This window comes from Ascaphus truei, chromosome 11 (genome assembly GCF_040206685.1).
Source record: "Ascaphus truei isolate aAscTru1 chromosome 11, aAscTru1.hap1, whole genome shotgun sequence".
In the NCBI taxonomy this organism is placed as follows: domain Eukaryota; kingdom Metazoa; phylum Chordata; class Amphibia; order Anura; family Ascaphidae; genus Ascaphus; species Ascaphus truei.
In genome coordinates this window covers 55078326-55093610 of record NC_134493.1, presented here as the reverse complement: position 1 = coordinate 55093610, position 15285 = coordinate 55078326, and the positions used below count along the sequence as shown (strand labels likewise).

The following is a 15285-nucleotide window of genomic DNA, read 5'->3' as shown; positions in this document are numbered from 1 at the left end:
ACTGTGCTCCTTACTGTATATAGTGTTACTGTGCACAACAGGACGACAGATGGGCTCATTCTCATGGGGATTGAGCGAGAAATATAGAAGATATGATAAAAAACAAATGGGGGCCTTCTTTCCTAAACACAGTGTATCTCAAGGGCCACCAACAGGTCAGGTATTAGGAATATCCCTGCTTCAGCACAGGTGGCTCAGCCATAATGACTGTGCTGAAGCAGGGATTTCCTTAAAACCTAACCTGTTGGTGGCCCTTGACGACTGGCGTTGGCCGCCCCTGTTGTATATATATATATTTCCCTAATATGTTTGAGGTCTCCTCTTCCACATTCGTTTGAATAGAGCTAAACTCTCCCCCCACACGGGGTAAGAGGCTTCTCAGTGTATTGAATAGGGACTTCTGTGACTTCCGGTTGCTGTCACTCACACATCGTGGGGGGGGGGGGGCAGCGGAGACCGGAGGTGGAGGAAGACACCCAATACGACATACACTGCTGCTCGCCCATCTTTCCACCCGTCGCTGAAGCACGGAGCCTCCCTGTGTGCTGTAATTAGAAAGGAAGGGGCCTTCCGCCATCGCCCCCCGCCCCCCCACCACTAAGAGCATTATCAGTGGCCTGGACGGGCAGCGCGGGATCCTGCGCTCTCTCTCGGATCACCTGTTGCTGCTTTTCCCTGTGGCCACTAATCCATGTGCAGGGGGTTAAGCCATCAGGACTGAGGCAGCACATTTCTCCTGATCTGTCTGCATCTGGGGGTTTAACCCCGTCAATCCACGAAGCCCCTAACAGCTCCGCAGGCGCCATTCATTGTGCCGTGTCTGAGACACACTTTGCATCCGGGCGCCCTCATTGGTCAGAGTCTTAGCCGGCCCATTCTGCCACAAACGGCCCGTTTTCAGCCAGGGTAATCACGCTTCCCGTCCGGAGAGGCCGCCGGGGCTTCTGGTGCCGCTGCTGTGAGATTGTGCCGGGATACGGAATATACGTCCCACCCCGCAGGGGAATATACAGCGAGATGTAACCCCGACACTCAGCGCTGTCACTTTGCCGGGAATTACAGGGCGTCGCGCTGTGCCCAGGGGCCCGGCCGAAGTACAGTCGGTTGCTGGAAGGAGTTGATGTTTTGGAGGGGGCCTACGAGGTCCCCGCCATGTAACACCCCCCTAACATCCCCAACCTCAGACCTTTATGGGATCAGCTGTGCAGCTGGACCATACTCCATCCTGATGTATACTCCGTCCCACAATGAGCAACCACTTTACCTTTTGTGCTAACTTTGCCCCTTATTCCCTCTAGGGCAGGAGCGGCCAACTCCAGTCCTCCAAGTCCACCAACAGGTCAGGTTTTCAAGATATCCCTGCTTCAGCACAGGTGGTGCAGGCATAATGACTAAGCCACTGATTGAGCCACCTGTGCTGAAGCATGGATAACCTGACCTGTTGGTGGCCCTTGAGGACTGGAGTCGTCCACCCCTGGTATAGAGTGTCAGCTCTCCGGATCAGGGTCCTCATTACCCCTTGTATCTGTCTGCCCATGTCTGTCCTAGGAAGCCAGGGTCACGATAGGAAGCCAGGGTCACGATAGGAAGCCAGGGTCACGATAGGAAGCCAGGGTCACGATAGGAAGCCAGGGTCCCGATAGGAAGCCAGGGTCACGATAGGAAGCCAGGGTCCCGATAGGAAGCCGGGGTCACGATAGGAAGCCGGGGTCACGATAGGAGGCGTCTGCCCATATCTACTAAGTGGAGCTATTTTCTGACACCTGCGGAGTGATTGCTCTTGTAATTGCCTTGGCTTCTATTAATAACCTGCAGCTTACATCTGAGGAAGACACTTTCATGGTCAACGAGGAACTTCCATGTCGGTTCTGTAAATGCGGTGGTATCCTGTACAAAACATACAGGCCCAGGTTCGCTAAGCGGTGCTTTTGCATAAGACCCCTTCTGCCGCTGGAAGACACGGCCCACTCATGAACTGGAAGGTGTCTCCCAGCACCGGGAAGCCTGGTAAATATGGGCCATTGTGTTAACATCTTCAGCCCCGTAGCAGCCCGTGTTAGCCTGTTATTCTACTGCATATCAGCTGAGATATACCCAGCACCGAGAATTGTCTGCACCCGGGGCAGCCAACTCCAGTCCTCAAGGGCCACCGACAAGTCAGGTTATCAGGATATCCCTGCTTCAGCACAGGTGGCTTTTTTTTTTCTTATCGGACTGTAACCCCCTTCCCTCTCTCACCCCCCTCACTTTACACGCTGGCGAGGTGCGGCGGCGGCGTCTCCCGGCGTTCTCCTGCATCTCCCCCTGCAGCTCCCGTGAACATGGCTGCCGCGTTGCCATGACAACGTAACGCTACATGACATCACGTAGCGTCCCGTTGTCATGGCATGACGCCGCGCATCCATGTTCACGGGAGTTGCAGGAGAATGCCGGGAGACGCTGCCAGTAAGGCGAGTGCATTTGTCGAGCCCTGGTTATTATGACTGCACCACCTGACCTGTTGGGGGCCCTTCGGAACTGAAGTTGGCCACCCCTGCACCAGACAGTAGGTTGCTCTGCCCTCGTCCATGGCAGAGGGATATTATTCTGAAGACTTGAGACTGGAGACCTAGTTCTGACCATCCCGTTTCCCTCTGTACAGGGAAGAATGGGAGTGGCTGCAGACCTTGGCCAGCGTGGACGATTCCATTGCCAACGAGCAGGACCCGGAGAGCGGCCAAATCCTGATGCTGGAAGAGCTGCGGACCGCGGTGAAGGATCTAATGAACCAAGTCAACATCCCACTTCACGAGGTACCCGGTAGCCAACCTCGCCAAAGTCAAGAGGGCAGCAGAGTGGCAGCAGAGTGTAGTCCAAGCAAATCTGTTCATGACACTAGATTCATTTCATCTCAGGAGACCTTGTTCGTCAAGTCATTGTGGGTAAGGCAGCTGTCCATCGTGGGGGTCTTCTAGTAATTTAATGACACTGTTCCAGGGGGATATCCTGAAGACTCTGGGTTTGCAAGAATAGTTTGCATTTGGGGCTGCACGGCAGGGGCCTTATCAGCCATATAGCATTCAAGGTCTATTTGATTTAGGAACAACCATGTTCATTATAAGCCGCAACTCCCACCCAGAAGCCTTTAGGAGTTTAACTCATGTGATGTTAGTATCTTGCCCCTGAGCATGTCCTTCTCATGATTGTCTTAATCTGTAGCATCTAAGGCTACCACGGTAACCTTCAGACTGCACTGGGCTCCGGGGAGATCTCCATTTTAACCTCCCGGACAACTAATATATCAAACCTTTCTGTCTCCTTAACGGAGGGTCGGATTTAAACAATAAAAGCGGCATTGGAGCCGGACAAGATGAGATCTCGTCAGAACAAATAGAGATCAGTGTGGACTTTAAAGAAAGACTCGTCAGCGTCGCATGTCGCTAGTTATCTCCAGTTTAGCAAGAAGTGGGCCAGAGTTACAAAAAGATCACCCTTTATTAAGCTTTGGGGTAAAGTGACAGCTGGATCCCACATCAACTGTGATTGACTTGAATTTGGGCTTAATGAATTCCCCCCTAAAACTAGAAATCAAAAAAGTGCTGGTACCCCGGGCGTGAAAGTAATAAAAGTGCTGGTACTCTGGGCGTGAGAGTAAAAAAGTACTGGAAATCTGGGCGTGAGAGTAAAAAAGTACTGGTACCCGGGGCATGAGAATAAAAAAAGTACTGGTACCCCGGGGAGTGTGAGAATTAAAAAGCACTGGTGCTCTGTGCGTGAAAATAAAAAACTGGTACTCTTGTACTGGTACTCTTGTACTGTTACTCTTGTATTGGTACTCTTGTACTGGTACTCTTGTACTGTTACTCTTGTATTGGTACTCTTGTACTGGTACTCTTGTACTGGTACTCTTGTACTGGTACTCTTGTATTGGTACTCTTGTACTGGTACTCTTGTACTGGTACTCTTGTATTGGTACTCTTGTACTGGTACTCTTGTACTGGTACTCTTGTACTGGTACTCTTGTACTGGTACTCTTGTATTGGTACTCTTGTACTGTTACTCTTGTACTGGTACTCTTGTACTGGTACTCTTTTGTACTGGTACTCTTGTACTGGTACTCTTGTATTGGTACTCTTGTACTGGTACTCTTGTACTGGTACTCTTGTACTGGTACTCTTGTACTGGTACTCTTGTATTGGTACTCTTGTACTGGTACTCTTGTATTGGTACTCTTGTACTGGTACTCTTGTACTGGTACTCTTGTACTGGTACTCTTGTATTGGTACTCTTGTACTGGTACTCTTGTACTGTTACTCTTGTACTGGTACTCTTGTATTGTTACTCTTGTATTGTTACTCTTGTACTGGTACTCTTGTACTGGTACTCTTGTACTGGTACTCTTGTATTGGTACTCTTGTTCTGGTACTCTTGTACTGGTACTCTTGTACTGGTACTCTTGTTCTGGTACTCTTGTACTGGTACTCTTGGAGTGAAAATAGATTAGCAGTGATAAATGTAGTGAAAATAAAATAGTAACAGTACTGCCAGCTAGTGCCATGCACGTGGCCCTCTGGGTATCTGAGATTGTGGCGTGAGCGTGTCACTCTTCTTCTCATGTCTACGTGTAGGCGAAAGACTTCCGTCTGTACAGCCAGGAGGTGCTCGACTTCGGAGGCCAAGTATCGTTCCTGTTGCTGCTGCCCCCGTCCGATGATGTGTGCACGCCGCCCGGGCAGAATAGCCCCTACACCCCGTACTCCGGCTTCCTCACACTGCCCCTTCAAATCTTTGAGCTGGGTAAGAATAGCTGTACAACTGCGGTCTTCTTGTTTGAAGAATGTGGCTCAATCAGTCCCAGCTTCAGCACAGGCGGCTCAATCAGTCCCAGCTTCAGCACAGGTGGCTCAATCAGTCCCAGCTTCAGCACAGGCGGCTCAATCAGTCCCAGCTTCAGCACAGGAGGCTCAATCAGTCCCAGCTTCAGCACAGGTGGCTCAATCAGTCCCAGCTTCAGCACAGGTGGCTCAATCAGTCCCAGCTTCAGGTGGCTCAATCAGTCCCCGCTTCAGCACAGGCGGCTCAATCAGTCCCAGCTTCAGCACAGGCAGCTCAATCAGTCCCAGCTACAGCACAGGCGGCTCAATCAGTCCCAGCTTCAGCACAGGTGGCTCAATCAGTCCCAGCTTCAGGTGGCTCATTCAGTCCCCGCTTCAGCACAGGAGGCTCAATCAGTCCCAGCTTCAGCACAGGTGGCTCAATCAGTCCCAGCTTCAGCACAGGTGGCTCAATCAGTCCCAGCTTCAGCACAGGTGGCTCATTCAGTCCCCGCTTCAGGCGTTGAGCACCCCTGCCTTATAGGATATTACAATAAAGTATGTATATATATATTTATTATTCTCTTATAGTTCATTTTTTCACGTACGATCGGGAGTTTATCAGTCAGTATTGCCAGGTGTCGGCCTCCCTGGAACTGGAGTCCCTCCTCTCCCAGCAAAGTCTGCGAGAAGCCTTCTCCGACTCCGAACTTACCGCGGCCAAGCAGAGGCATCAGCAGGTGCAGGACTATATACAGGTACGAGCAGGTTCAGGACTATATACAGGTACGAGCAGGTTCAGGACTATATACAGGTATGAGCAGGTTCAGGACTATATACAGGTATGAGCAGGTTCAGGACTATATACAGGTACGAGCAGGTGCAGGACTATATACAGGTACGAGCAGGTGCAGGACTATATACAGGTACGAGCAGGTTCAGGACTATATACAGGTACGAGCAGGTTCAGGACTATATACAGGTACGAGCAGGTTCAGGACTATATACAGGTACGAGCAGGTTCAGGACTATATACAGGTACGAGCAGGTTCAGGACTATATACAGGTACGAGCAGGTTCAGGACTATATACAGGTACGAGCAGGTTCAGGACTATATACAGGTACGAGCAGGTTCAGGACTATATACAGGTACGAGCAGGTTCAGGACTATATACAGGTACGAGCAGGTTCAGGACTATATACAGGTACGAGCAGGTTCAGGACTATATACAGGTACGAGCAGGTTCAGGACTATATACAGGTACGAGCAGGTTCAGGACTATATACAGGTACGAGCAGGTTCAGGACTATATACAGGTACGAGCAGGTTCAGGACTATATACAGGTACGAGCAGGTTCAGGACTATATACAGGTACGAGCAGGTTCAGGACTATATACAGGTACGAGCAGGTTCAGGGCTATATACAGGTACGAGCAGGTTCAGGGCTATATACAGGTACGAGCAGGTTCAGGGCTATATACAGGTACGAGCAGGTTCAGGGCTATATACAGGTACGAGCAGGTTCAGGGCTATATACAGTTACGAGCAGGTTCAGGGCTATATACAGGTACGAGCAGGTTCAGGGCTATATACAGGTACGAGCAGGTTCAGGACTATATACAGGTACGAGCAGGTTCAGGACTATATACAGGTACGAGCAGGTTCAGGACTATATACAGGTACGAGCAGGTTCAGGACTATATACAGGTACGAGCAGGTTCAGGACTATATACAGGTACGAGCAGGTTCAGGACTATATACAGGTACGAGCAGGTTCAGGACTATATACAGGTACGAGCAGGTTCAGGACAATATACAGGTACGAGCAGGTTCAGGACTATATACAGGTACGAGCAGGTTCAGGACAATATACAGGTACGAGCAGGTTCAGGACAATATACAGGTATGAGCAGGTTCAGGACTATATACAGGTATGAGCAGGTTCAGGACTATATGATGACATGGCTCGTCAACGGCCTTGATGTAGCTTACAAAGGGCCTTGATGTAGCTTACAAAGGGCCTTGATGTAGCTTACAAAGGGCCTTGATGTAGCTTACAAAGGGCCTTGATGTTGTCATCGGACTCTCTGCTCCTGCTAATTTCATACTAGTTCCTTAAGCAGCTAAGAGCAATCTCTTGTAAGTTGAGGTCATGTAAATATATATGGTACAGATATTACAAATGCCGGCCTCATTTTGAAACACAGTATTTTTGTAAATCTTTAAATGTGTGTAGAAGGACATTACAATAAGCGTGGGGCCCTTCCACTCAATGTTTTCTGATCGGGCCCTTTTGGAGAACCAGTTGAAGCCTTGGCGGTTGCTCTCTTACAAACAACCCTTGTATAACAATGCCTGGAGAAACGTACCGTAGACAGCAATCCCCAATGAGGGGGAACACGTCTGTTGGCTCCACTAGATACGTTGTTGGCACTCCAAGGATATTATGTAGATGTAGTAAGTGGTTCAGTAGCTGTGTAAGTGCATGGTTGCACCAGCCAGGAGGGTACGGTCTGGAAGACCTTTGTATCGACTTAACAACCTCGATCGCGCCAGTGGCTGCTGAGGAAGTAGGAGATTCGTTGTGTAATAAGGCGTGTATGTTTTGGATCTGCCCCCAACCAGACATCTCACTGCCATGCCATTTATTTATCATGGCAATGCATTCTCTGGCAAATGCGGCTATTGGATGGGAGGGAATTTAAGGAGTCGTCTGGTCTGACCAGGCCGTGCTCCTGTGGAGTTGAGTCTGCATATTTTTGTTGTTGCATGGAACGTCTTGGGTTACAGAAATACATTTTTCGTCTGAAATCTGGGATGCAGAGCCAAGGGATTCTAGTATTTTTGGGCAAAACTACAGTCTCTGGATGGATACCACATTTCCGCTTCTGTTTTCTCCTTTTCCGAAAACACACACATCGAATGTTCCCAAGAAGATCGTTACAATGTTTCCACCTTCAAATTGTTTATTTTGTAGTACAGTACAATGGTTAAAAAAAATATATATATATATTCTTAATAGGCCAGATAAGAGATTTGTTAAAAACAAACAAACACACATATATATATATATATATATATATATATATATATATATATATATATGTATATATATATATATATATATATATATATGTATATATATATGTATATATATATTTATTTATTAACCCCCAATTAGGCCCCAAATCTCTCCTAAACAAGCTATACAACACTCGTGTTGTTCCCAGCACTCCAAATGAAAACAAGAAGACTTATTGTATATCGGTAAAGAATGTGTATTCCAAGACAATAGAGTAGAAGTGACTGCATTGCATGGGAAATTGCCTGCATTTACCTGGCCTAATTTTGGTGTCGCCTATTGCTTTTATTGTTTGCAGGAGGAGGATTGGGCTGTGAGGGTGCAGGGAAGTACTGCAGTCTCCTCTTGGTGACTATGGGAATGGGCCAGAAGAAGGGGTTAATCACCCCGAAGCGTTGCCCCCCTGCTTCTTCTTTCCCAGATTTCCTTCCCTTTCCCCACTTTTTCTGTGATAGCACGTCCCCCTCCCCTACTCCCTCTCCTCTCCCATTTCCCATCAGGCTGTGCTGCAGTCATTCTATACCTGTTTCGCCTTTACATGAGGTTGCGTTATGGTGTTTTGACTTGGAATACACATTCTTTATTGATATACGATAAGTCTTCTAGTTTTCATTTGGAGTGCTGGGAACACGGAGTGGTATATATATGTGTATGTAATATATATATGCACCTCTGGGAACAAAGGGGTGTGTGTCTATTTTATCCAAACATGCCTCGATATCTCACCCTGTAGTTACGAGCGCTTACAAGGTAAAACCCTAGTGTAATGCAGCAGTGACACCTCAAATTTGAGGCTGTTCTGGGTGAAATGTTTGCATGACTGCCTTACCCATCAGATGTTGACCCTGTGTTCGTCCTATCGATAATTAATTTGAGGAGGGGTCAGCATCTTGCAGGATGATATTATTAGGACTCTATCTATGTACTGTAAATATCGTTGGGTAGTGTTGTACAGTATATATGGCCAAATACGACTTACACTACCCACAGTTGGCCAAGTGGGTTCTCCAAGCTGCTGTGCTGTACTACCGCCGGTAATAACCGGGACATTATAACACTGTCCTTCTCCTGAATTGGGGCAGCAAATGGAGGAGATCTGGCGAGAGATGCGTTGGATGATGGATGCGCTGCAGTACGCCAGATACAAGCAGCCATCGTGTGCTGTACCGCTCACTTGGTTCCTTGATGGGTCTGGCGAAGTACTCTTGAAGGAGAAGCCACATTCCAGCTCATCCCGCCTGGACTATTTCCCATCTCCAACACCGTCTCCGGAAACCAACCGCAAACTCAACACAGGTGAGGCGCTCTCCTCCTTATGGTCTTTGGCGTTACTTACGAGCTGGGCTCCCTCTTGCAATTCACGTACTGAGGCAGGGATCCACCAAGCTCCCGTCAAGTGACTCTACGTAACGGTAACCTTACTTGACCTTATCTTCCAGTAAGGTGATGTTATGTGCGTCTCAGCGTTACGCTCATCCAGACCCTGAAGAATGTCTTTAGCTCAAGTTGAGAGAAGAGAGGGAAATGGCACCGGGATATGACACTATGTTAGCTAAATTATACCTAACTGGGGTGTCACACCCACACCCGGTAAAAACCGGGTCCAGATGTGAGTGACACCCCGTTTATGTCTGACCTAACTAGCGTAGCGTTAAGTCCCCTCGTTACCCTCGAATATGCCACGCCCGTTCGTGGATATGCCATGTTATAACACCTCATTTGCGTTTCGTTTACATCTCAATATCACTAACGCTAGGCTCTGTCGCGTATCTCATTAGCATAGGGTTATCGGCATGTTATTGCAGCATAACATCGCATGACATTTAGTATGTCGCAGCGCGACTCTGATCCAGATCCTGAAACAGCTATTTTTGAGGAGAGAAGGTATATGTAAATGGTTACTTCACTAAAAATAGACGCGCCTCTCTCCAGCTCTCGTTGTCTTACCTCTCCCCTCCTCTCTAGAAAAAGGCCCTATTGCAGTGTCTGGGTTGGAGTAACGCCAAGTTTAGGTATGAACCTAATTCCTGTGTTAACCAAACAGATTTGACTGGACATGCGATATTAGCGCACACGTCTCTTTTATCATCACTAATGTCCGCTATTGTTAACGCAATCCCCGTATGGGAGAAAACGTGACTTAATATTACATTATTGGCCTTAATAAAGATACACTTTTCTGTGCGGAAGGGGCTCTGCCCCCGAAACGTTACGTTAGTTCTGCCTACTAATGTACATTAAACCACAGCATTTTTGCGTAACTACTGGACTTGTGTGCCTCCATCTTTTTTCTACACTATACTACTATAGGCCTACTATAGGGGCCTTGTTGTGTTAGTTTGCAACAAGGTTTTCTCTTCTCTTTCCTTGTACTCATATTGGCATTGGGCGTGCCTCTGTATATCTTTGTATAACCGGTACTTTTATTGGGCCAACAAGTAGTGGACATGTTCCAAGCTTTCGAACCTCTCAGGGTCTTTCATCAGGTATGGAAGAAAGGACCAACCCGGCTACCCACCGTCTCTGCCTTCTTCAGACGATGAATCGTTGGATGGGAAGTTAGCTAACCAGCCTTCCTCTCTTTCAGATTCTCACGGTGTCTCAGACGAAGAGGGCTCTTCTGAAGTCTTCCTGGCCACGGACAGCGATTACGATTCCAGCAGAGCCCAAAGTCCCAAAGAGCTGGACCTGGTCTATTCCTCAGGACAGGAGTGCGGCAGAAGAACCCATCGCACCTTCAGAGATGGGACCCCCGACGTCTTGCAGACTCACGAGCCCAAGGCTTTGCCTCAGGAAGACGAACGCCCGCCACAGTTTTACGACAGTGACTTTGTGCTTCCAAGCCGCCAGATCGAGTTGCTGCGCATTACGGAGAAACGGCAGGCGTACTGCGTCCGGACCAGCAGCCTGGACTTCCCCAAGCAGTCTTACACGGTGTCTCGAAAGTCCTGCCCGGGCTCCGTTGACAGTTCTCCGACGGAGTCAAAAGATGTGGTTCACCGCGGTGTCACTGGACTACGGACAAGCACATCTTTTAGCCCAGAGCTTGCTCGGCCATGCGAAGGTTCACGGCGGATTTACCGCACGCACTCTGTTGAGTGGACACAGGACTTCCAAGAACCAACACTTGTAATGAGCCAAGGAAAGAAGAACAACTCTGTAACTTTACGGATATTTCCCCAATATGAGACTGGTCTGTCTAAAGAGATGAACGTTAAGGTACTGTAGCACCGAGACTGTGTGTGCATGAGAACGGAAACCCGTTTAAAATGTGTGCTAGCCAAATAAATAAGTTATCGGTCGACCATCAACAGAAAAAGGTCTATGTAATGGAACCCGTTCCCCGCTGAAACACTTCCTGACGTCCCACTGTGGGGAAAGGGTATGCGGCACGCTGGGAAGTGGCAAAGGGTGAAGGATGTTGTGTCGCCCGAGACATTGTTAGTACAATGATGGTGGAAGAGGAATCTGCATTTAATCTACACCCTGCGTTTGGCCGGAGTCCACATTAGGAGCTAGAAAGGCCGCGTGCGCAGACAATGATTAGCCGCCCATACATAACATACAGGGCCACATTGTGGGGAAAGGTAACCCCAACATTATTCGGGTACTAAGATTTGCACAGGAAAATATAGAGGGCACATAAACAAAGTGCCAGTATGGGATATCTCGCCCGTTTGGAGCATTAACACCATGTGCCCCAAAGAAGCATATTTACTAACACACCTCCCAGTGCTGGAAGTTACCTTACCGCCCACTCATGTCAATCTTATGGCATCACCTACTAAGTGTGGCCCTTAATCTGGCTGGAGATGCCTTAGGCTGAGAACTGTGACGGATAATGGAATTCAGGACTTGGGTTACCTTTGCTGCATGTTTTAGCCAGAGAGATGATACTTCCTTTAAAAATGTTTTTACAGAGTTTAAAGCAAATATCTGGCAGCTTCTCTTTCATTGGAAATTAAAGATAAGGGGAGGGGGAGAGAGGGGGCTTTGCCGGTGCAAACTCTTGTTGAACAAACACTGACATCAGACGGAAGGGAGCTGCCAGAGGCAATCACACCCCTCCCACATCTCAGCTCATCATTTTTATATAATTACTTTAAATAATGATTTGAAAATACTTAGAAGTGTCACATTTTGGTAAAAAGATGTGACCCCTTAAACATTCACTGCCATTAGTACACTTTGCCCCTAGGAGGGACTGACCCCTTAAACATGTCACTGCCATTAGTACACTTTGCCCCTAGGAGGGACTGACCCCTTAACCATGTCACTGCCATTAGTACACTTTGCCCCTAGGAGGGACTGACCCCTTAACCATGTCACTGCCATTAGTACACTTTGCTCCTAGGAGGGACTGACCCCTTAACCATGTCACTGCCATTAGTACTCTTGCCCCTAGGAGAAACTGACCCCTTAACCATGTCACTGCCTTTAGTACACTTTGCCCCTAGGTGGGACTGACGCCTTAACCATGTCACTGCCATTAGTACACTTTGCCCCTAGGTGGGACTGACCCCTTAAACATGTCACTGCCATTAGTACACTTTGCCCCTAGGTGGGACTGACCCCTTAAACATGTCACTGCCATTAGTACACTTTGCCCCTAGGTGGGACTGACCCCTTAACCATGTCACTGCCATTAGCACACTTTGCCCCTAGATGGGACACTCTTTTTTAATAGCAGGGAAAAAACATCTTCCATATTTGGAACAAAAATATCTCTAGAAGGCGTAGGGGCTAATTCTATATCCGCCGGAGCAACAGATTGAGCTGTTTTCAGTTGCAAATTCTCTATTGACTTCAGTGGGCAAATTCGACCGCAAATGCCCAATCGGCCTCTTCGGTGGAAATATAGAAGAAGCCGTTTATTCTTTAATGGGGCTTCAACTGCAAACATTTATTTTCTTGTTTCTCTCCTTCTCCGATTTACAGTTGCATATAACCAGCAAAACGCCAGCCCAGGAGGTGGTCAAGCTGGTGGTTCTACAGATGAATGAGATCTCCAGAAGCATGCTGGGGAACACAGAGGCCTTCTGCTACGATGAAGATCAGCTGGACCATTTTGCATTGGTCTTCACTTCTGAGACGAATAAGGAACAGTGGCTAGCGGACGATGTTCTGCCTTTCTCGCTCCAGACTACTTGGAACAAGGGCCAGTTCTCCGTCCGAATCAGAGAAACATCTCCTTTGCTATTCCAGTACGGCCCAGCTACCACGGTATGAGCGATGGTATGAGAAACTCAACCAGTCCATTCAACTGGTCAACTCAACTTCAATGCTTCCTTCTTTAAACAAAGCATTCTCTTTGTACAGAAATGAGAGTTACTGTATTACGATCCAAAATATGGTTTGGGGGATTTTGTTGTTGTTTTATCTTTCTTTTCTTTTCAACCAAAGACTTCTTTTTTTTGATGGCAAGAGACGGTCGGTACATGAGGGAACGAGCATCGGTTACCACAACTTGTTCACTGGAAAGGAATTTGGAAAGCGAGTATTTTTAGAAGAACAACATGAAACACAACACTCCTAAAAAACCAAGCAATACCATATTTCACCTCCCCCGCCCCTTTCAACGCAACATTTTTTTATTTATTATTATTAAAGGACATGACACAGAGACTTTAATAAGATATTGGGATGCGGTGGCTCCCCCCGCGAGTATTCGGCGTAACAGAGAAAAATCAAACCACAAGAAACATTTTTCTTCTTTTTTTTTTAAATAGAAAATACATTGTTTTATTGTGCTTGTTTCACTGTAATCTTGAGAAATATTTTAATTGCACAAAAGCTCATCGAATTGTTTTTGTTTTCTTAAGAGTGCCAGGAACACTGAAGCTGTGTGACGTGTCTGCCGCTGCCCCTTACACTCTTGCCTCGCCAAGCTCACACGGACTGGTCCTTCAGGTTCTGTCTATAGATTTCCCGTCTGGCGCCCGAAATCGGCGCCACGGGCTCTTGTTTTTTTTTATATTCTGTTTCAGTGGTTGTGATGAAGCCTGCGTATGTCCAACCGCATGATGTATTCGTCCACGAGTACGCCTCTGTTAAGTATTGGGTATTTTGACATCTTTGTGGTCCACAGTGAAGATTGGTGGGGCTTCCATGAGACCTCAGAAGGACTCTCGTCTCATGGTGGAACCGTACCAAGATACAATACAGTGTAATCCAACTGATTTTTGAATGAATTGTGTATTAATGGTGGAAGAAGTGTTTTTACTTGTTATTACATGTTCCTACCTCCTACGCCCATCCCTGTCTCTCTTCTATAATGATATCCTTATCTCTTACTTCCGTTCTTTCTTGGGCCAAACGAGCAGTAACAGTGGCTGGTTGTTTTCTTCTTTTCTATAATAATAAAGACACCACACAGTAATAAACAAAAATATAAAGCACCGGTGCTATGATTGTAAAAATATTAAATACTTTTTTTTATTATGACAGTTGTATCCATATTATAACAGATAAGCTGGGTTATGTGTGCTTGAAGAATTGAGCGAAGTTAAGTTGACATCATTTGGGCATGAGTTAAAACGTCAGTGTGTTTCACATGCTTTTATTCAATAAAAGCACCATGTATCCTTGTTAAAAAAAAAAAGGTGTCCCATAAACTCATGCCTGGCCAAGTACTACCAGATCTGTGGGTCTCTTACAAACAATCACAACTACTTTATAAGATTATCTGCCTTTCCTTCTAAGACTCATTGTAATTCTTTATTTTGCCTCATTGGGGGTCAGGTTTAGGTGACATTAACCTCCCTGCACAACAATCTCCACCAGATTTTGCCACCACAAGTCACACGTACGCTGGCTCATCAGAGAGCAAAGGATGGAGCCGTTGCCACGAAACGCGTTGCCCTGCGATGCACTAAAAGTGGATATATTTAGCATAAGGACACAATATGACCGTCTGTTTTACTAAGCATTATATATGCATGATAATCGTGTATTACTGACCTGATTGGCAGGCGAGTGTTTTTTGCCAATGCCCTCCATTAATGGCAAAATCTGCATGCAAGAAGCCAATGTTTCTGCCATACGGTAATGTGCGTACAAGTCGTTACGGTGAAGGGATTGAAAGCAGATCCGCCCTATTTTCTGCTCCGGGGGGGGGGGACCCCTGGTTGCCTATATACTACGCAGCCAAAGTATTGCGTTGCAGTCCCCTTCAGGGAAAACAAAATGGCGGTTTCAATCTCCCGCTTGACACGGGCCAATAGGAAGATGCCACGTGATCCACTGCAGCTTCCGATTGGCCCGCTTGACGTGGAGGGATTTAAAAACCAGGATGTCACAACAGCAGCTTTACCGGGAAGTGTCACGGTTACCAGGAGGGGGGCCGACAATAACGCCTGTCACCCCTGGAGACCCCCTGCTATCCATCCTTCTCCCCACCCCCACCCC

General features: G+C 47.3%; 1 protein-coding gene across 1 annotated transcript in view; it reads left to right on the top strand.

Annotated features, from left to right (window-relative positions):
- Positions 1-14319, top strand: part of LOC142463537 (ankyrin repeat and fibronectin type-III domain-containing protein 1-like) — a 55421-nt gene extending 41102 nt beyond the window's left edge. The window contains exons 13-18 of the mRNA XM_075566415.1: positions 2642-2792; positions 4608-4776; positions 5385-5551; positions 8961-9174; positions 10466-11097; positions 12817-14319. Of these exons, the coding sequence (XP_075422530.1) occupies positions 2642-2792; positions 4608-4776; positions 5385-5551; positions 8961-9174; positions 10466-11097; positions 12817-13107 (1624 nt within the window). The 3' untranslated portion in view covers positions 13108-14319. The remainder of the gene's footprint in view (positions 1-2641; positions 2793-4607; positions 4777-5384; positions 5552-8960; positions 9175-10465; positions 11098-12816) is intronic.
- The last annotated feature ends 966 nt before the right edge of the window (positions 14320-15285 follow it).